Source organism: Ixodes scapularis, unplaced genomic scaffold (assembly GCF_016920785.2).
Source record: "Ixodes scapularis isolate PalLabHiFi unplaced genomic scaffold, ASM1692078v2 PGA_scaffold0__279_contigs__length_252992795, whole genome shotgun sequence".
Lineage (NCBI taxonomy): Eukaryota > Metazoa > Arthropoda > Arachnida > Ixodida > Ixodidae > Ixodes > Ixodes scapularis.
Window position 1 is genome coordinate 139700415 of NW_024609835.1, and position 20382 is coordinate 139720796.

At 45.3% G+C, this 20382-nt stretch overlaps 2 protein-coding genes across 4 annotated transcripts in view; both read left to right on the forward strand.

Annotated features, from left to right (window-relative positions):
• The first annotated feature begins 765 nt into the window (after positions 1 to 765).
• Positions 766 to 16657, forward strand: LOC8051981 (interleukin enhancer-binding factor 2). The gene is made up of 12 exons (XM_029985501.3): positions 766 to 863; positions 1053 to 1161; positions 4449 to 4505; positions 4585 to 4713; positions 5772 to 5874; positions 8954 to 9019; positions 10072 to 10191; positions 11255 to 11421; positions 12992 to 13053; positions 13623 to 13737; positions 15612 to 15699; positions 16428 to 16657. The coding sequence occupies exons 2-12, from the start codon at positions 1063 to 1065 to the stop codon at positions 16571 to 16573; spliced, it is 1152 nt and encodes a 383-aa protein (XP_029841361.1). The 5' UTR covers positions 766 to 863; positions 1053 to 1062; the 3' UTR covers positions 16574 to 16657.
• Positions 16658 to 17993: 1336 nt separating this feature from the next.
• Positions 17994 to 20382, forward strand: part of LOC115324839 (SAC3 domain-containing protein 1) — a 30730-nt gene continuing 28341 nt past the window's right edge. Inside the window, exons 1-3 of one of the 3 annotated variants that reach the window (XM_029985502.4) lie at positions 17994 to 18212; positions 18432 to 18494; positions 18562 to 18690. In XM_029985502.4, coding sequence (XP_029841362.3) covers positions 18157 to 18212; positions 18432 to 18494; positions 18562 to 18690 — 248 coding nt within the window. In that variant the 5' untranslated portion in view covers positions 17994 to 18156. The remainder of the gene's footprint in view (positions 18213 to 18431; positions 18495 to 18561; positions 18691 to 20382) is intronic. The other 2 variants (XM_042289936.1, XM_042289935.1) reach the window with 2 other exon arrangements.

The following is a 20382-nucleotide window of genomic DNA, read 5'->3' on the forward strand; positions in this document are numbered from 1 at the left end:
TATGGATTGGTAGCGCAGGTAGGTCACTTCCTCGATTTTTAGTTCGTGCAGCCACCGCCTGGTGCCGCCGGTATGTGGAAAAGGTCCATTGAATATCGTTGCACAGCTCCTTTAATTTTCGACCTTCTAATCAGTTTTGAAAAAAAAAAAAAAAAAGTTTTCTTTTGGATAGTCGAGAGGAGGGAGAGGAAGGAGAAAGGCTTCAAACTTCTATAAACTGCGGGAGCAATGCTGGCAGAGTTCAAGCGGTCTCCCCACAGCGCAGTGGAACAAATCAAACAAACAGATTGCACTTTTACCAGAGGCCCGTTAGCGCGTCTTCTAGCCGGACGTCAAGGAGGATAGTTAAAAGTCACTGGACTCTCAAAACCTTAGGCATCGCCCACCCCAAGAAAAGACAACACAATCAAAAATAGCGTGAACCGGAACGGGCGACGCTCATATTCTACACAAAGGAAAATAGACGGGGTTCTGGTTTGAAACTCCCAGTGTTCTCACTGTTCTACCTCTGTATTCTGCTTCTTTAGTGTATGATCATATCTCCTGGGCTTCATTTTTGTGTGTTTTGTACTTATGAAGACCTACGAAGGATGGGTCACTGTTGTACGAATTTTCATCCTTCCGAAGCTTTTTTTTAATCATTATTAAGTGACATAATTTACACAAGAAGTGGCGCATCTGAGGGTTGAGAAAGAGAATGTAACGTGTTTGGTACGTGTTCATTGTTTTCAGTATTGTCTTTGGTGGTTTTTTGGTGGGACCATCTGGCAACACTGTACGAGTCCTTTGGAAGTGGAAGGCCACAAGTGCGGTGTGATCGTAGGACTGACGCCGTTTTGATCATCGTTTTTCAAACAATCTCTGTAAGTACGGATTGCTGCAAGTGTGAAAACCTTGTATTAATCAGTCGAAGAAGGTTAGTGGCTAAAAATATCAAGGCTATTCCAAGCGACGATCTCTCAACTCGGCTACGGCGTTGGTTTTCGCGCAGCAGCGTCAAGCGCTATGCCTAATGGTGTTGCCGGCCGGCGTTCGGTCGACGCTCGTTTCAGAATCTCCAACATGCGAGGCGGAGTACGTGGCCGCGGCCGCCCCGGGAGACCCGGTGGAATGTTCAAGCCGAAAGTTTTTGTCCCGCACCTTCCTTTCGACTTCTACGTTGTAAGTATCGAAAACTGTGCTATCTTTGCAATGGATGACTATCTCTGCTAGGCTTCTTCTTCATATCTGAGCCTGGTTGGGCGGCAGAGAAAAGCTCACCGGAAAAAAAGCTCACTGCCAAAGCGCAGATCCGGAGAAAACCTTACCGGCCATTGAGCGGATCCGAAAAAAAAAAGCAAAAAAAACTCGCGCGTCTTTTTTAAAATTTTTTTCTTAGCTTAGCGAATCGGGCACCACACAAGCAATTTAACACAATTTTAATTCGTCACTTCGTTAACCCATTCCCTACCGCGCGCGTCGTGCAATACCGGGCCGTCCGTATCGCACATTTCCCCCCTAAAACAGGGCCACACTAGGCATGACTGTTTTAGCTTGTATAGTAAGCTTTTACAGTAAAACTCGGTGCAGAAAACATGAAAACATGTTTATTTACATGCTTAAGTGGTTCGTTTAAGTCTTTAAATTAATAAGCCCTCACAGATTCTTCCTCGTATGAAGGATCTCGAAGCACTCCATCCTCAATCGCTTAGGCGTCGTACAACCAGTGCACTCTTGTCGTGATTCAAGCTCCGAAAGGCTGTCGGAAATGCTTCCGTCGTCGACAGAAGGCTCACCAGACGTCCCATGAACATCGCTGTTGAAGAGGATATATATGATTTCATCATCAGAAAGGCCACACCGCACACTGGACGCTGCCATCTTCTCCAAGCAGGCAGCGATCGAGCGGGAAAGACGACACACAAAAGAAAAAGCTCAAGCAAACACAGCGGACAGAATGACCCTTGCAATGTGTTGGCAATGTATCTAACCGCACTACCCCAAGTCTACATTGTGTGGCATCTATGAATGGCTCTTTAAAACAGAAATTCATGCAGACCGGTGAATCGCCAGCTTTGGCAATATGGCCCCTGATGGCACACCCAGCGATTCGCCGGCTTGGGTAGCGAAAGGGTTAAAAATAGGTAGTGTCTAGAGTACCATCAGACGGCACTCTTGCAGAGAGTTCAAGTGCTGTCCTACGGCACTCCACTCACGGCTTCAAGTGCCGTCCGAAAGTCTTGTATAAAGCGAATTGTCTAAACAAATTTTTGAAGATGTAGCCTAGCTTAGTGGTAAGATGTTACGCAAGCGGTCCCAAGTTCAGTCCACAGTGCCGGCTTTTTTTTTTTTCTTTCTCGAACTATTTGTTCTGTTGAGGCGCTTGGCAATATTTACAACATTTCTTTTTTACAGTTAACACTAAAAGAAAAAAAATTGAATGTTGTTGATGAAACTTTGTTGAACAAAATGGTATAGGACTTCCTTTCCGGAGGTGCATGGGGGCCGGCAAGGCTTGGGTTGCCGGCTGGACTCCACGGAGTGGCGTGTATGACGGGGCCAAGTGGGTTAATAGTTTTGTAGTTGGCAGTCGCATACTGTCGCCGTGAAGCAGCGTAAACGCAGGCGGGGGGGTGTGTTAACGAGCTCCCCAGTGATACACGCGCCGTCCGACTCTCTTTCGGACGGCACTTGTTGGCGCAAGTGGAGTGCCGTCCGACGGCACTGTAGACACAGCCTTAAAAATAATTAGTAAAGCTGCACACGCGCTTGTGCAACTCGACCGGAAATGGCTGTACGCACGACTTGAAACTCGCATAAAACGAATGGGTACAAAGGTGTCTGCTTCCTACGTCGCAGACCCTGGTTCTATCTACAGCGTCAGCTTAATTTTTTTTTCCTCACATTTTTTTTTGGTGGGGGGGGGGGGGGGGCATTAGGCGTATATTTACGACATTTCTTTTTTATTATTAACACTGAAAAAAAAAAAAAAGAATGTTGCTGATGAAACTTCGCTGAACTAAATGGTATGGGACTCCCTTTCTGGAGGTGTAGTGGTGGACAGAGGAAGCCTTGTTTGCCGGCTGGACGCTGCGAAGCGGTGTGTACAGTTTTGTAATGAGCTCCGACACCGACTGTCGGTGACACAGTCTTTTTTTTACTTATAAAGCTAGTTGCGAGAACAGCTTCGTCTTCTCGTGTTTGTTGTCTTCATTCCGTCTTCGTCATGTGAGCATTTTTTATCACATATAACGTTTACCAACTTGCCCAATTCGCTACCTTACAGAAGACTAGTTCTTATACAGGTCACGAGTAACAACGGTGACAATATGTAGCTCTGAAGGTCATGAGTGATTCGCCATAGAAGGGCACTATCGCGCAAAGGCAACAGGGAAAATTCAGCACGAACGCTTAGAAAACATGCATGTCCGTGGAAGAAAGAAATCTTGATAAAAGCTTAAAAGTGAATTTCAGGCACCGCATTGTTGCGCATACACTTTTGGATTTTTGGCATTTACAGTTTTGCTTTTTAGGTTTAGGCAGACATTATTATGTTTTTAAACTCTTTCTGATTTTCAAGTTGAAAAAGTTTTCAGTTAGGCTTTCATTGCCTAGAGAGTAAAAAAAAAAAAACAAAAAAAAACATTGGCTTACAATTAATAATTTGGGAGCAATATGCCCAATAAGCTTAACAAACATTACAGAAAAAGGGACATTTTCCTTTTTAGAAAACCAACAAATCTTGATTATAATAAATTGATGTATGTTACGCATGATCCGACAACCTCCATTTCAAAAGAAGAAAAATTGGTGAGCTTTTTTCCACATACGCTCAATGGCCGGTGAGCTTTTCTCTGCATCCACCAGTTTTGCGGTGAGCTTTGCTCCGGGATTCCGCCTGATCAAACGACACCTTTGGACAAAAAGGAAAATTAAAGGCATCCCTTGAATGCATTTGCCTCAACTTTTAGGGTTCCTACCAACGGAAGAAAGCGTTCAAAACATTACATTCTTAAAAAAACTTAGTCAGGACGCAGTTGTCATGGCATATGAATCAAACATTTTGAGGTATTGCATGTTCGGGATTTATGTTGCTTCATTGCTTGCTTATGCTTACTCGTTCGTTCTGACCCCTCGTTCCAAATGTATCTTATAATTTTTAAACGCCCGGTTGGACACAATCTACAGGGTTTTTAACTGAGAAAAGCAAATCAGGTTTCTTGCTCCACGATGTCCTCAGACATGGCACGACTGTAGCTCTAAGCATTGGGATAGGATACTGAAGAGTGTGGCATCTGGTAGCAGGTGCAGCGCTTCTGTTTTCCACCGATGTAGCAGGTATAAGGGCTCCCAGGTTTGGGGTAACCTGGAATACCTAGAAAATTTAGACTGACTTAGATGGATGAAGCTCTGGGGTGCAGCAAAAAAAGTTTAAAGGCTTGACAGTTTCAATGTCCCATTTTCTCTAGTCGGAGCAACTGTTCCAGAGGGTGAAACCAGCCCCCGATGACAGCGCATTGACTCAAGTTAGTATTTCTCCCGTTTCCCGCACTACTTACTGTAGCTTTGCTACAAGCGATCCTTATGTTTCAACTGATTTTTCAGGCTCTCCTCAAGAAGAATCAGGATTTAACACCGACATCTGCAGAACAGACAGCCATTTTGAACTTGGTCACAAAGATCCAAGCAGTTCTTGACAACCTCACCGTGGCTCCTGGAAGCTTTGAAGCTTGTGTAAGTAACTCTTATGCCAAATGCTGACTCACAAGTGGGTATGCATGGTCACATTTTGAACACAATGTGCTTGAATAGTTTTACAATCCACTTTTGGCAGAAGACTTGCTGCCCTCTAAAAAATTGCCATGCTCGGTTATGTGTGGAGCGTGGGTTATGTGCTATCTAACTCGGCCTGATCGTGCAAAGAATGGTTTTGCTGACGCCATAGCAGCTTCCAGTATGATCAAGCTAGCTCCAAGAGTGGGTAGGCCGTAGCAAGAAACATCTAGGCGCGATGTGCTTTGAAGTGTATTGTAGAACACAGAAAAACAATAATGTGCTGAGCCACAGTGGTGCTGCACTTCCTTTCACACATTCTTTCTCACGCCAGTTTAACGTCCTGGGCCGAGGTAACTGGTATCTTCCTGTTGCTGCTCGGTTTTTTCTTCAGCTATTTTTGTTCAGGACTGTGCGCTTCAAACCTAGGTAGTGGAGAAATTTAGCAAATTCAAGAGTGTTGGAACCATGCCTTGCACTATTTGTGAAGTTTGCAGCTCTTTGGGCCTTAGTTCGAATCTCGCAAGCTTTTGGTCGGTATGGGAAAATGTTCCCATACTGACCATATTCATACCTATGCTGTTCTTATCCCGTCACAGACGGGATAAAAACAGCAGGGCATCTCTTTCGAATGCCCTGCCTCCAGCACGTGCTCTTTGTGTGTATGCTCAAAGCACATGAGGTGTGTCTTAAGTTTTCTTGAAGGTAAAAAGCTTGTGCTGTACAAGGGGCAGTTGAGAGTCCTCTCTTCTGTTCTTATCCTATCAGTGACTGTGGGAAGACCTGCAAATGGGGGAACAAAATAAGCACTATTATTTGCAGCCTCTACAGTTCATGAAGAAATTGCAATATTGGTTCTGTTTATACTGTTGAGGTCACGAAAAAATAATGTGGCATAATTCATATTGAATTGCTATTTATAGACCTCTAATTTTACTCTTTTCTGCTGGTTAGCAATGCTTATCGGGTGTCGGTAGATCTCCATTGCAGCATGAGAGATTGTGGATTTACTTTTGCAGCAAATCGAAGAGGTGCGCCAAGTTGGGTCATTCAAGAAGGGAACCATGATGGTTGGAAACAATTCTGCAGATATTGTTGTGATCCTGAAGACTCTGCCAACAGGTACGTCTATCCTTCATTTATCTCAGTGATCATGAGAACTAGTGCAGCTGTTTGTTTCAATATAGCAGCAATGCTTAAGATAATAAGTTCTCATCTGGGGTATAAACACGTTAATCGGAATTGCTCCTCTAATTATGGTTGCTATTAAAATTAGTAGAAATGTTGCCATGAAGAAAAATATCACTGGCGTATATAAATTTGTTTCACTTCTCTTTGAGAGACCTAAGAGTAGACATATTGATCAATGAATTTTTAGGAATATTAGGTAATGCTTCAAGAGCATAGGTACATTTTTTTTTTAAATGTGGTGACCGTTATGATGTTTCTAGCCACGTGCTGCAAGCCCTTACTAAAAATTTACACAGTATGTAAAAAGACTAAGACTAGTGAAAAGAAGTAGAGAGAAGTAGTGCGGAACTTAAAACGAAACATTTGTTGGACAAAACACTAACCAAGCAAACTATATCCTGATGGGATCAACATGTGTTCAAAAACGCAATATCTTTTTGATTGTCTGGCTGAAGCAAATATCTTCCACCTCCTTTTTTATTACCAAGTCTTCGAAACAATTTTTTGACTGGTTTTACCTATGACATTTACAATGATCTTGAACTTGGGGTGACACTTGCAAACCACATAGTGTAGAGGTAGATATAAACTGTTTCACAAGCCAGAGGGATCTTGTCAGTGCCTCACTACACAGCTTTGCCATGCGACCAAAGCACTCAATGTAAAAAATAACTTCTTTTTACTTGGCTGGAGGCGCAGCAATGGAACGCATGCGCATGTGAAAATTCTTTGTAGACTGTTTCAGTAAAGGACTCCTGGTTGGTGCCATTTTCAGTGTTTGTTCGCATGGTGCTTGATTTGCTAGTTTTTCGAAGACAGGAACGTGCATGTGCTGAGCTGTGGATTTTGAAGCATAGAAAGGATGTATATTATAGTATTGTAGTGTATGTTGGGGTTAACTCATCTGCTCAAAGCAGGCAAATGTATGACAAAGAAAAAATATACATGAAAAAGAACATTACTACAAGAAACATACCATATTGATTTACATTCTTTTTTCTTGCTGCAGATATTTTTTTGGTCTGTACATGCTTTTTTTTTGCGACAGACTTACCTTGCAACCGAATGCACTTGCACCACCTGTAGGACAACCTCTGTGTGCCATGGTGGAACTATTTTTCGGGAGTGCCTGACACCCACGCCAGGACAGCTGCTTATTAATGACCACAGAATGATGTCCTCGCAGTTTTTTTTTTTTATTGCACCCGATAACCACTGGAGGCTCGTTGAGATCATACTCATGCACGACCAAACATCCGACTGATCGTACGGCGTGCCAGTCATGGTCTTGTGTGAATGCATACGACGCAGTGGTTGACAAGTGCTCGATTGGGTTCGGCCTTCTTTCTGACATGTCGTATGACCAGTCGGATGTTTGGTCGCGTGTGGGCAGGGATGGGCAAAATACATGCAAATATGTATCGAAATACAAATACAAAATACTTTGTCAAAATTGTATTTAATTACAAATCTAATTACATTTCTAAAAAAGCATTTAAGTACAAGATACAAATACAACTAAATGTATTTGGTCTGCTCCAAATACTTTTCCAAATACATTCCTCAGAATTTGCATCAGCGACTTCAGGGCACCTGCAACGGGTTTCTAAGTATCTCATTTTAATTTTGCATCGCACATTCGGAAGTTAGTGTGCGAGGCTCTAGTAACTTAATAGAAATATAATCACAAAAAAATGTAATCAGCTTGGACGTAATAGGTTAAAAAAAGTACAGAGCTTCAAGCAGCTTTTTTTGTCGATTACATTTTGGTATAGACCAACAAAGAACCGAGACTACCAAGATGCGCAGCACTAGCTAGATAATTTTTTTATTGGTGCAACTTGCACTAGTTCCGAAAATCTGGACGACCCGCGCATTTAGAATCTTCCAGGCAAAAATATGGATGGAAATCAGGCTGAAAAGCATGACAAGTAGTCACAGGCGCTTATTTAGCCAGTCTGCCTGTGAATGTAGATATCGTCACTATTCTTGCCCTGGACTAGCACCGTAATCACAAAGTCCCTAAACGCTTGTGCTTGATTGAGAGACACTGCATTCGGTGCAGAACGTACAGTGTGATTCGAGGAGACGCCAGGCTCTTTAAATCGACCGCAAAATTCGGTTTCTTAACCTAGCTTTTGAGTCGAAAAGATTGTCTGCGAAAGACGCCCGCCGCCGTATGCTCGTTCGTTGGCGACGTTCGTGGCGCTATCTCTTGTCTCCCGTGCGAAACGGCGCCGTGTTGTTTGAAGACCGGTGGCGTCGCTGCGTTTCCATAGGAGCTAAGCCTTTTTCTTTCTTTACTTTTTCCTCACCTAAGTTTGCTCTTTACAAATTTTACGGATCTGTGGGCAACGCTGCACAAAGTCGTAGCGCGATAGTTTAAGAAACCGATTTTTGTGGTCGATTTAAAGAGCCTGGCGTCTCCTTGAATCACCTGTAGTTTGCTTCCTGCTCTGGACAGTGACAATAAATTTGAGGGATGTATTTTCGCCCACAAAATTGTATTTAATTTAAATTTTATATGAAGTACCCAAGTTTTAGTATTTAAATACACACGTCAAATACATTACCCAATTTGTAATTAAATACAAATGCAAAATATACAAAGTATTTGAAATGCGTATTTCAAATACTTGTATTTGAAATACTGCCCATCCCTGCGTGTGGGTATGGCCTGACCGGGCCCTTAATGGTTATCACCTATGGGTGGCACGAAAAAGCTTCTGCGAGGATGCCATTCCACGGTCACCGAAAAGCTGGGAGCAGCTGTCCGGGCATGGGAGTGAGGCACTTTTAAAAGTGGTTACAGCAGGCCGTGAAGAGGCTGCAACACGGGTGGTGCTGGGGTATTTGGTTACAGGGGGGGCTGTGGAAAAGGGGGGGCACATGTACACACCTCTGAGTGGCCGGTATCTGCAGCAAAAAAATGAATTGTAAACCAATACGGTATGCTCCTCATATATTTTGAAGTTTTCTTTAATAAGTAATTTGGGTCTTGGGGCACAAGGTGAAGCGGTGCAAGCATTGGCCAACAAGGTGCTGGAAGAAGTGAAGGCTGCAGATCCTGCATTGAGTAAGTTGGGATGCATTTTATAATATAGAAAAGTGTGTCTTTTTCATGGTTCCCTTGTGCAATTTGTGTTTGACATTAGAGTGCTATGAACTATAATTGAAGCCAACTTCCCTGGGTAAAGCAATTGAGTTTATTTTGCACTATGTCAATAAGCCCTTTCCTAAACTCAGTCTGGCAGCATTGATCACTAGTATCAATATTGGAGTGTAGGTGTCTGTGTCACATTAAAGGAAGTTGATAAATCCTCGAATATTAGTGGCTATTGATCTAAATATCGGCATATTCAATTCTATCTTGGGAATGCATGCCCTCAAGCTGATAAAACAAGGCTTACATGCTCAAAAAGTCAGTACAATGGAAAGCATACATTGAATAGGAGTGCTGCCACAGTGTTTCCTTCAGGCTCTGTTTGAATCGGTTTGCCAGGATGTGCACGGGTGAGTGCACTTTGTGTCTTCAGACCGATTGTTTCTTTTGTCTCATCTAAACCGGAATGAGTCGAGCTCAAAATGGACGGTGAAGAATTATTATTGTCCGCGGTTCGACGTACGGAAGTGATGTCGCTCGATGAAATACAAAACTTTCATTGCAGCTACTGGAATGACTTTAATTGAGGAGTTTTCTTTTTTTCTTTTTTTCCCAAGATGAACCAAATCCAGAAACCTAAACTAAGCCAATTTCGGCTGAAATTCGTAGTTCTGCTGGAGGTCCATAGTTTCCAAAAGGTATTAATCTGAAATCAGTCATTTTATGCGAGAAAAACCAACGCAAAGGTTGCCGCAGCACAAGGCTCGAAGCTAGTCCGATAAGCACACACTCCTGTTTATCTTGGGTCTGCTTCACGTAGATTTCGCTCATTTAAAGAACAAAAAACTTTGATTGTTATTTGAGTTACGGATGACAATGGGTTTTCGGAGGGGCCTACGTTTTGACAGTGAAAAAGTGACACTCCTTTGGGCACTGTGTGCCTTCCCTGTGAAGAGATAAATAGCGAGCTACCCTAATAAAGGGGAATTCATACACACATTTGTTTTGTTTCTTTGCTCGCACAGAGGTGACCCAGCAGGTGACTGATGCCGGGTTCGACCTGAAGGGCCCCGATGGCGCAGTAGCCAAGATCCTCATCAGCACGGTGCCGCAGAATTTGCGCAAACTGGATCCGGAGCTGCACAGTAGGTGGTGGCTCGGGCGAGCCCGTCCAGCTCTCTCACGCGATGTCGACGGTTGAGAAAGTGGTCTTTGCATTGCGACAGTAGTTGTTGGGAGTACACTTCGAACAGACCGCTTTAAGCATCTGAATTTTGGGGGCTCTTGATGCAAAATTTACTTTTTTTCCCTCAATCAAATTGATGTCGCTATATTCTTAATAATACTTTGTGGCGGAAAGACTGTCTCTTCCAAATAGTACGCCCTGTCTCGCAAGATGTGTGCCACGCTACCAAGGGCACGAGAGCTTAGCTCTGATGGATGCTCTGTTTACACCACTATGGTCACTGACAGAATGAGAGCGGCAAGGTGTCTCTTTTGAACGCCCGTTTCACGGCACGCGCTTTGTGCCTTCCGTCGTGCTTTGCTTATGCGTGCTTGAGCTGCACGAGGCGCCCAAGCATCGTTGACGGTTGGAAGCTCGCATCGGGAAGTGGAACGGTCCAAGCTCTTCCCTGCCTTTCTCACCTTGTGAAGCACTCTGCAGAGCCACACGCTCCTGCCCAGGGCTCACACCAAGTCGCAAATATCTCTCGAGTTGGAGTTTAATTGAGCAACTAGGGGCGAAAGTTGGGAGATTGCCAGCATCGTTGAAAGAGCACCATCTTTGCGGACTGTTTTTTTACTACCAGCCATGTCGCGGTTGGCCTATCTTGTGAGGCGATGGTACCCTCCCAACAGACTACCGAGGCAAGCATGTCCATCCGAATATCTGGATTCTGCGACTCTGCATTAATGTTTTCGTGAAGCTCGCTTTGAGTACTGTGGCTCGTTTTCAGAGTGTCTGTTAGCTGGCTCCTTATCAGATGGATAAGGAGCCAGCTAACAGACACTCTGAAAACATTTTTTTATCTCGAAACATTGGGCACTTGTCACTCTCCCTTAGGCGCTGCAGTTATGCCCATCTGCAGTGGTACAGTCCTGGCTGATGATTGTCACTCTTGCACAGTAGTTGAGCATCTTGCCTTCGGAGACGAGGATGTGCAGTTCTACGGGGTGTATGTGTGTATCTTGTTTTTGACCATGCAGTGAGCCAGAAGCTTCTGCAGAACCACCTGACGGCCATCCGCCACTCACGCTGGTTCGAAGAGAACGCCCACCACTCGAGCATCAAGGTGCTGATCCGCATCCTGCGAGACCTGCGCAGCCGCTTTGAGGGTTTCCAGCCACTCACCCCATGGATTATCGATCTGCTGGTAATTGGAATGATAAGTCTTAATTGCTGGGCACAAAAAATATACTGGACTGCCTTCTCCAGGCTTTCTGCACTTTGACATTCTCCCAGAGGTCTCCAGACTGCCATTTCAGTAGTTTGCAAGATTGTCTATTTAACTGCACTGGCACTTATGTAATCTAAAGACATGTTACCATATGCTTATGTAATCTAAAGGCATGTTACCATATATAGTACTCGCATAATGAATGCACTTGCATAATGAACGCACTGGGTACCAATATTTGGACTTTCTTTTTCTCTTACGTAATGAACGCACTTCCAATTTTCGGCTCCGCAAGTCTCGAATTGCGTCCAATTTAGCTAGCCACCAAGTCAATTTTCTTTTGCCGCCTAGTGATCAGGCCAAGTCAAGCCAAGCCAAGCTGCTTTTGTAATGGCTGCAAACGGCCACAACTGTCTAGTTGCAGAAGTGATCAACTGTGAAACTGAGCGGCGAGCACACTTGACAAAGCTTGGGTAGAGGAATTGCCCAGCCCCAGACATTCTTTGCCTGTCGGATGCATTGATGTCAGCAAACACGTTGTCGTCTGTAGTCCGCTTTCGGACAGTGAGTGAAAGTGGTTAGGCCTAAGAATGATCACGTTGCGCTTCGTGCTGAATGAGCTTTGTAGGGCGCTTTTTCTTCAGCAAGAGGCATGCCAAAAGCACCCTAAAAAAGGTTTGCAATTTATAGAGCATGATTACTGTGGCGCACCCACGACCAGCCATGGGCGCACCTTTGTCAGCAGAGACGTGCCCAGACCCTGCCATGTCATATTGACACCTAAAATGACATTTGTGCAAAGGGTGTAAATGCAAAAATTTTACCCTGCAAATTTTACCCCCAAAATGGGTAAGTTTTTTTTGGAAAAAGTGTGTTCATTATGTGAGTAAATACAATATTTTTTTTAATAATGTGCAAATCACTCTGCCAGTGGGTTTGAATCTTTCTTCATGAAACGAGGAGAGTTCCAGAAAAAGCGAGGCTGCATCCTATTTGTCCATGTGCATTGTAAATCACATTAAGCAAAAATTAGAAAACGAATAATGCAGAATTGCATTTTTACTTAAGCCAACTCTGATTGCACGAGCGGCTCTTGAGTGTCGTGGAGGTCAGTGGAAGCTAGGAGAGTTGGCCCTAATGGCCAGCTGCAAACTCGTTCACCATGAACCAACTGGCGTGTTGGTGACACACTGAGTCACTCCACTCCCTCGCCTCAATCTGCGTTCCTGGTGTCATTGCAAGAAACAAAAAGAAGAAAAAAAAGTGACTGGGCAATGTTTCAAGAAGATGCTATGGCCTTTCAGGAAGGTAGATTTTTTTCTTAATTAGTCTACTGTAGTTCTTTTAACTTCATACGCCATAGATGTAATTGCTCCAGGGTCTTAAACAACATAGTAAACGGAATTTCTAACTGGCAGTAAGCCTGTGCTGAGTTTCGCATTCATATCTGTACAGCTCATTCTTTACTGTTAGTTTCTGAAAGGAGCAAGAGGCAAACAGTGCAAAGATTCCAGATGCTTCTTTTTCTTTGTTTGTGTATTCCCAGGCCCACTATGCCATCATGCACCACCCAAGCAGGCAACCACAGGCCATCAACATTGCCTTCAGGCAAGCTCTTTCGATTTTGCTTAATTATTGCTTTCACGCGATGGAGACAACCATTTCATGTTAGGGTTCTTTGTTATTAATCAGTTTTATTGTGCAAAAGCTTTGGGGGGTTAAAATACATGGTACTGGGTTCAAAGGACATTTGGTAGGTAAGGCTTCTCGTAGTAGTACAGTGTGTCCCTGAAAAAATTACAAGTTCTTTTACCGCTAAAAAAAAAAAAAGAAAACCATTTCTGGATGCTCAGATTCTGCCCACCAGATGCCGAAGTTTCAGAGCTTGCCATTATCTTATTAAAAAGTTATAAGTAATTTTCTGACATTATTAATGGGAAAATGTGGCCCATTCTCAGTATGCACCATTCATCTCTACGTAGTAATCATGGGCTTCTTCAACTGCAATATTACCGTAGAAAATCTTTTTAAAAATTGCTCCCAACTTTTTAATTGGATAATGGCAAGCTCCAAAACTGGTCCCAATTGCTAGAGCTTCATTTGGGCAGGGACTGAGTGTTTGGCAATGCGCGGGGTGTTTTTGTGCGGCATGTCTGAAGTGGGGCGGCACCCTGCAGGCGAGTGCTGCAGCTGCTGGCGGCGGGCCTGTTCCTGCCGGGGTCGGCCGGTATCCCGGACCCCTGCGAGGGCGGCACCTTCAGGGTGCACACCATCATGAGCCTGGAGCAGCAGGTAAGCCCCTGGCCCCCCACTTACCTTTAGCAGCAGCAGGTCTTGACCCAAGGGCCCCTTGTTGGAAATTAGTGTTTTAAGTATTTTTTTTTCTGCAATTGATAAGATGAAACGGGCTACAAGAGAGCTTCGGGATTTTGGCAGTCAATTTTTTGGGGTCAGCCGCGGATGATTGTAAAGTATGAAACATCTGGCAGTTACAAACCAAAGAAAAAGGTAACAACTTGTAGCAGTGACTTTAATAAGAAGCTCCACATACCATAATTTGTGTGGCAGTTAACTCGATAATTTGACGTTCATGGCGGTGGCAAAACGCTTTGAATTAGCTGTACTTCGAAATAAAAAATAAAAACAACACTGCAACCATTTGTTTCTTATTCTCTACTCACTGGGAGAAGTTGATTTTTGCTTTCCTCTGCTTACGGAGACATGCAGCATTTCGCTAACGAAGACTCATAGTATTAACTATGCTGTGCAGATTGCAAACCTTTCTTAGAGCACATTGAGCAGTTTGATTGCCAAAGAAAACACAAAATTGCAGTCTGTGGTGTCCCAGCAGTTTCCGTGTTGGTTTCACTTGGCCACCTGGCATGGAAAGTGACGTGATTGTTCTTAAGGCCCGTTCACACTCTTGCGACCGAGTAAGACCGAGAGAGACCAGACCGGTTTTTAAGTCTCTTGTGATGTCTTAGGACCAGCTCGGCTGCACCGCATCCGGTCCTAAGACATCGCAAGAGGCTTAAAAACCGATCTGGTCTCTCTCGGTCTTACTCGGTTGCATATATGTGAACAGCGCTTCATGCCTAATCACTTGCACAACGTCACAGTCCGAAAGCGAACCACAGATCGCGGCATGTTTGTCGACATCAATATATTTAATGAACAAAACATCTCGTACCAGTGGCCTCAAACCAAGCTCTGTTAACCATACGTGCCGCGTGGCTTTGCTCGCTTCCGTAATTTTGTAAAGACGCTACAATTCGTGCTCCCGCAGTTGTAATTGCTTGGCTTGACTTGGTTTGGCATGGCTTGGCTGCTTAATTGGCTTAGTCGTGCTGCACTGCTTTAGTTGCCTTCTCCCGACCTCGCACACAGTAGATAAAAGCGATAAAGTGTGCTAGTGTATGATTTAAGCATGGTCTCACGAGACATTTTCATGTTCCCAGAGTTGTTGTACTTCTCGAGCACAGAAAAAAGTTCTATAAATTAACCAGTCCCAGAGGTTCAACTTCAAATTACCGCACATTTTGTTTTCTCAAAGACTCGTCTGTGTAATTGCCGGGATGCACCCCTGGTTTGAACTAACCGAAGATTCAAATGAAGCGACTTAGAATTACAGAAAGTTGACTGTATGTGATTTGTGGTTGAAAGGTGGTTCTAGATTGCCCTGAACAATTCTCAAAATATTTTTTATGCATACAATCCCGCTGTAAGGATGAGTCTCCTCAAAGCCCAAAGCCTAACCCTGCTCGTTGGGTGACAGTGACTTTATGACCTCTTTCTCTGCGGCTTGCAAGGAGGAAAGCCAGTGCAGTGGGGAGGATTACAAACAGAACCAGAAAGCGGAAAACAAACAGCGCAAGGACAAGGACAGAGTAGAAGGCGGTAGACACACACAGCGCTGTGTGTGTCTACCGCCTTCTACCCTCTCCTTGTCCTTGCGCTGTTTGTTTTCCGCTAATATGAATGACCAACTAGCCCAATCGTCAACACTACAGAACCAGAAAGCTGCCCCCTTGGCAGAATGCTTGTCTAGAGGGATTATAGTAGTGTAGAAGCTGTCCGCAGTGCTGTCGAGCCTCCCATTAGTTACTACAGGCAGGTTTAATCTGCCGTGTCTGCTCATTCTATGCCTGTTTTTCACTTCCCGACAGGATCTGGTGTGCCTGACTGCGCAGAACTTGCTGCGCATCCTGTCTCACGGGGGTTACAAGAGCGTCCTCGGCATTGGTGGGCCGCAGAGTAAGGACTTGCACATGCCAGAAGCTGGCGTGTTTCTGAGGAGCGGAAGTGGAAGTTTCAGTTACCGTATTTTCCAGTGTATAAGACGCAAGTTTCTAAGTAAAAGTTAGTATATAAGATGCTCCTGTGTATAAGGCGCACCGCCAAAAATTGTGGGAAAAAAAGTGTGTCTTATACACTAAAAAATATGGTACTCAAAAAGTTCTTGAAATGGTTGCCAGACATCCGCCAAAGTTGAGATACCGAAGCCGGTTATGCTGGGAATGCACAACTGAAGTGGTTTTTACTTGTTTAGTTGTCGGTTTGTTTGTTCATTGGGAATTTGTTGAATGCAGTTTTTAGATATTGCTTCATTTTGAAAGAGAGTGGGTTTCAGTAGAACTATGTTAGCCATGAATTGCTCTGAACTCTCAAGACTGGTGGAGGGGTCCTGGGATCGAGTCGCCTAGAGGGCGCGAGTTGCGCTCCATTTCAGGTGGAAGCCAACTTATTCTTCCATAATCTTCTCCGCCTTGGGGACTTCCCCTGTATATAATTTTATCAAAACAAGAGTTTTGGTTGAGCATGATTAAACTGGTAATCAGTTTGTGAACTGTCTTAATTTAACAGGCACAAGGATGCGGTCTTTGATCTCAGAATGTCAAGTGGGGCGATTCTTTAGATAATATACTATTGTGCTGTAGTACTCTCTTGGTATTAAATGTAGAAATTTGTTGATTTTGTTGCAGAGATAGAGACGGAAACCACTGTGCTGGAAGGTGTGGTGATTACGCCCCTGACCAAGGCATACGAAAAGCTCCCAGAGAAAAAAGAGGACGAAGAGATGGATCAGGAGGAAGAGGACACCATGGAAACTCAGGAGCAGCCCCAGTAATCAGCTCACTGGCTCAGGGGTACATTGGATTTTGTTCATTCTCATTGTCTTGTGCACTTCGAAATAAAACTCATCTCAAAAGTCTCCCGTTTTTTTTGTTTTGTTACTGGCATGAAAATACTGAAAGTGTGATGGTCATAGAGGTCCTGTTCAGTCAGTTTGTCCCCCTTCAAAACTACCGTATTTTCCGGTGTATAAGACACTCTTTTACCAAAATTTTCGGCGGTGCGTCTTATATACAATTTTTTACTTAGAAACTTGCGAAAAGTGGGGGGTGCGTTATACACCGGATAATATGGTACAGACTAAAGCTTTCCAACTCAAACCTGTTAGCTTGATCTACAATGAATGGTAGATTTGTTGGAAGATGTAAACAGGATGGCCCAAGAGCGATGAAGATCGGAGCGTTCTTCAGGCTTGCTGCCTTTACACTAATTAAAGCAATTAAATATTGTGTTCCGATTGCACACACGTTGCAGGTGTCTGCTTTTAGAGTGGAGCTGTTAAGAGCTAGGTTCTCCAGGATTGTGTCCACCAGCAAAGAAAGGACACCAAACTCTGGACAGCTACTGCCATCTATGAGCGACGGCGGCAACCTTTCTTCGGAGGATAAAGCGGGAGCGGAACGAGCGGTGGCCCGTGGGGGATGTGCGCAGCAGCGCGAATGGTTCCGCAACTGCCAGGAGGCCGCTATCGCCTAGAGTTCTACTGCGTCGAGCGCTTCAGATTCTATTGCGAAAGAAAAGCAGCAGCAGATTGCTCGCCCGGAAAGCCGCCGCTGCTCTTCCTTCTTCACCAGAGTGGAAAGGCTGAACGTTTTGTAGCTTGAGCTACACCTGCCAAAGGTTGAGCAGTTTCGCGCGGCTGTCAAAGAGCCGTGCTGCGCAAGCGCGAGGAGCAATGACGTCACACGGCGCACAGCTGGCGCGCCGGAGACGCCGCCGCCACCGCGCGCGCCTCGCCGGTCTGCGCATTCCAGAGGAGTGACGTCATAGCCGCGGCAGACGCACTGGTGCCGCTGCGTGCCCATCTGTGCGCGTCCGTTGCGCAGTAGCCAAATCTGACGCTGCACCGGAGCCGCTTGATAGCGCCTCTCATTTAGTGCGCATAAGCTTGGCATAAGCTCACGCTACGTATATCCTGGCATAGCCGAGTCGGCCGAGTTAAACCACCACAATTTTTTTCACTTACGCACTTATCAATCTTTGATTACTGTGTTCGGCGAATTGAAAATCCAGATGTTGGAAAACCTGGTAGAATGAATGTACGAGATTGGGTGAAATTCAGGAAATTTAAATGATGAAATCAGTGAAATAAACTATGAGTACTTATTTTTTACCATCCAATGAAATGGGTGAAAAGTAAGGCCATCTATCCGCCAAAAATGAAAGCTTTCAAACAAAATAAACTAACGAACGTCACATCTGTCTATTCTGTCGCCGCGCCGCCGCGCCAACGAGGTTGCGCCGCGCCCACGCTACCGTTTGACTACCGGACGATCGTGAAATTTTAATGAATGTCGCGTAAAAAAACACACACAAAAAAACAATATATTCACGGGAAAAACTAACATTGGCGCTGGCATGGCTGGTGTGGTCGGAAGGTGTGGAGACATGTGCCCTCGACGTGAGCGGGAATGGTAAGCAAATGTTCGCATTAAACTCGTGCTGATGGATTCGTGCAAAATAACATTGAAACACGCGCCAAAATGAATACAGTGTGGAGCTCACATCGAGGCTCCTAAAAAGCACTAGGAAAAGTAAAAGCGAGGTGTGAAGCTTGAGGGAAGTTGTGCATTTTGTTTAGCTTTGGTTTCTGGTCAATCGATCCTCAACAATGATAAATTCGTCTGACGCAGGCGCGAGAAAGAACGACTTCTGGACCCCTTCGAGATAGTTCCCGGCACCGAAAAACAAGCACGGTACGGTCTTATCCAGAATATATGCACGTTGATGTTCATGACACGGTGTCCATTTGTGTGCTGACAGACCGAAAGCTGATCGAGATAGGGCCGTCAAGCAGTTTGCAAGGTCAGCGGCTGGGCAGAGACAGGCCAGTCCTGATGAACTGAGGCCACCCGACGTTCTCCTGAGAACCACATCGTACCTTCTACGCACGTAAGCTTTCCAGCTACTACTGCTACTCGTAAGCGAGACCTTACTAAACGAGCAGAAAGGGTACTGCTCGTTTAACCAGTTACAACAGCTGCAACACAGAAATCCAATAGATAAATCTTTTTTTCAAGCTTATTTTTTTTGGGTGGTCAAAGACCAGAGATAATATAGTAAGGGTGTAGGCGAGCTGGTGAATGTTGACCATGTTGAATAAACCTGAGACTGGGGCAGAAATGAACATATAGGTCGAAGGAACAGGAAAGGACAGGACTACGTCTCGAACTCAGCTCGGATTTTAAACTCAGTAGATTGACGCCATTTCAAACAGGTGCGAATAACTGAAAAAACAAAAAAAACAAAAAAAAAAAAAAAACATTGAGAAAAATTGGTAAATTGCTAGAGCGGTGTTGTGTATGGAGCAGAGGTCGGCATTTTAGGTCGCCCTCACTCACCCTCACAGCCACACTCACCTAAGCCCCTCACTCACCCTCACCCTCACAGCTACACTCACCTTCAGCCCCTCACTCACCCTCACCCTCACAGTCACACTCACCTTCAGCCCTTCACTCACCCTCACTGAACCTCACGGCCCTCACGCGCTCACCGCCCTCACGGCCCTCACACCAATCACTGCCCTCACGCCCCTCACCGCCTTCACTGCCCTCACGCCCTTCACTCACTCATGGCCCTCACGCCACTCACCGCCCTCACCGCCCTCACTGCCCTCACCGCCCTCACCGCCCTCACGGCCCCCAGGCCACTCACCGCCCTCACGCCACTCACCGCCCTCACGCCACTCACCGCCCTCACGCCACTCACCGCCCTCACGTCCCTCACGCCCCTCACCGCCCTTGCGGCCCTCACACCCCTCACACACTCATGGCCCTCATGCCACTCAGGCCAGCTTCAGATGGGGCAATTTCGCCCAGAAACTTTACGTCGCAACACCAGCAACACGGGCCGCCCGCGATCACACGCAGCAACCAATTGCTGCAATTTGCCATCGTCATCATAAAATTTTATTTTTCTTGCACTATTTAGACACAATTACGGGTTATAAACATGTTTTTATGCATTTAAATCTCGTTAAGAATACTAATGCACCTTTCTGAAGCAGTTTATTTCCAAAAAAACGATCGATTTCAAACCAGAACCAAGTCTTTCGGTGTCATCATCACCGGCACGAGGTATCACGTGAAAATTTTGCGTCCCTGATTGGATGCAGCCGCTTCAAACGTATTCGAATTGCTCCGAGTTGCTTGCTTATTTCGAGCCTGACCCGATCTCAGCAATTCGTGTCGATCTAGGGAAAGCTAGAGAACAACCCGCCATTAACACCAAAATTGCTGAGAAAGATGCTCGATCTGAAAGGGGCCTCACGCACTCACCGCCCTCACGCACTCATGGCCCTCACACCACCTCATGCACTCACTGCCCTCACGGCCCTCACGCCCCTCACGCCCCTCACGCACTCATGGCCCTCACTGCCCTCACCGCCCTCATGGCCCTCATGGCCCTCACCGCCCTCACCGCCCTCACGGCCCTCACGGCCCTCACCGCCCTCACAGCCCTCACAGCCCTCACAGCCCTCATGGCCCTCACTCACCCTCACACTCGTGAATATTCCTGGTTCAGAAACTCACTCACCCACACCTCACCTGTGAAGATGAGGGTGAGAGAGGGTGAGTGAGGGCC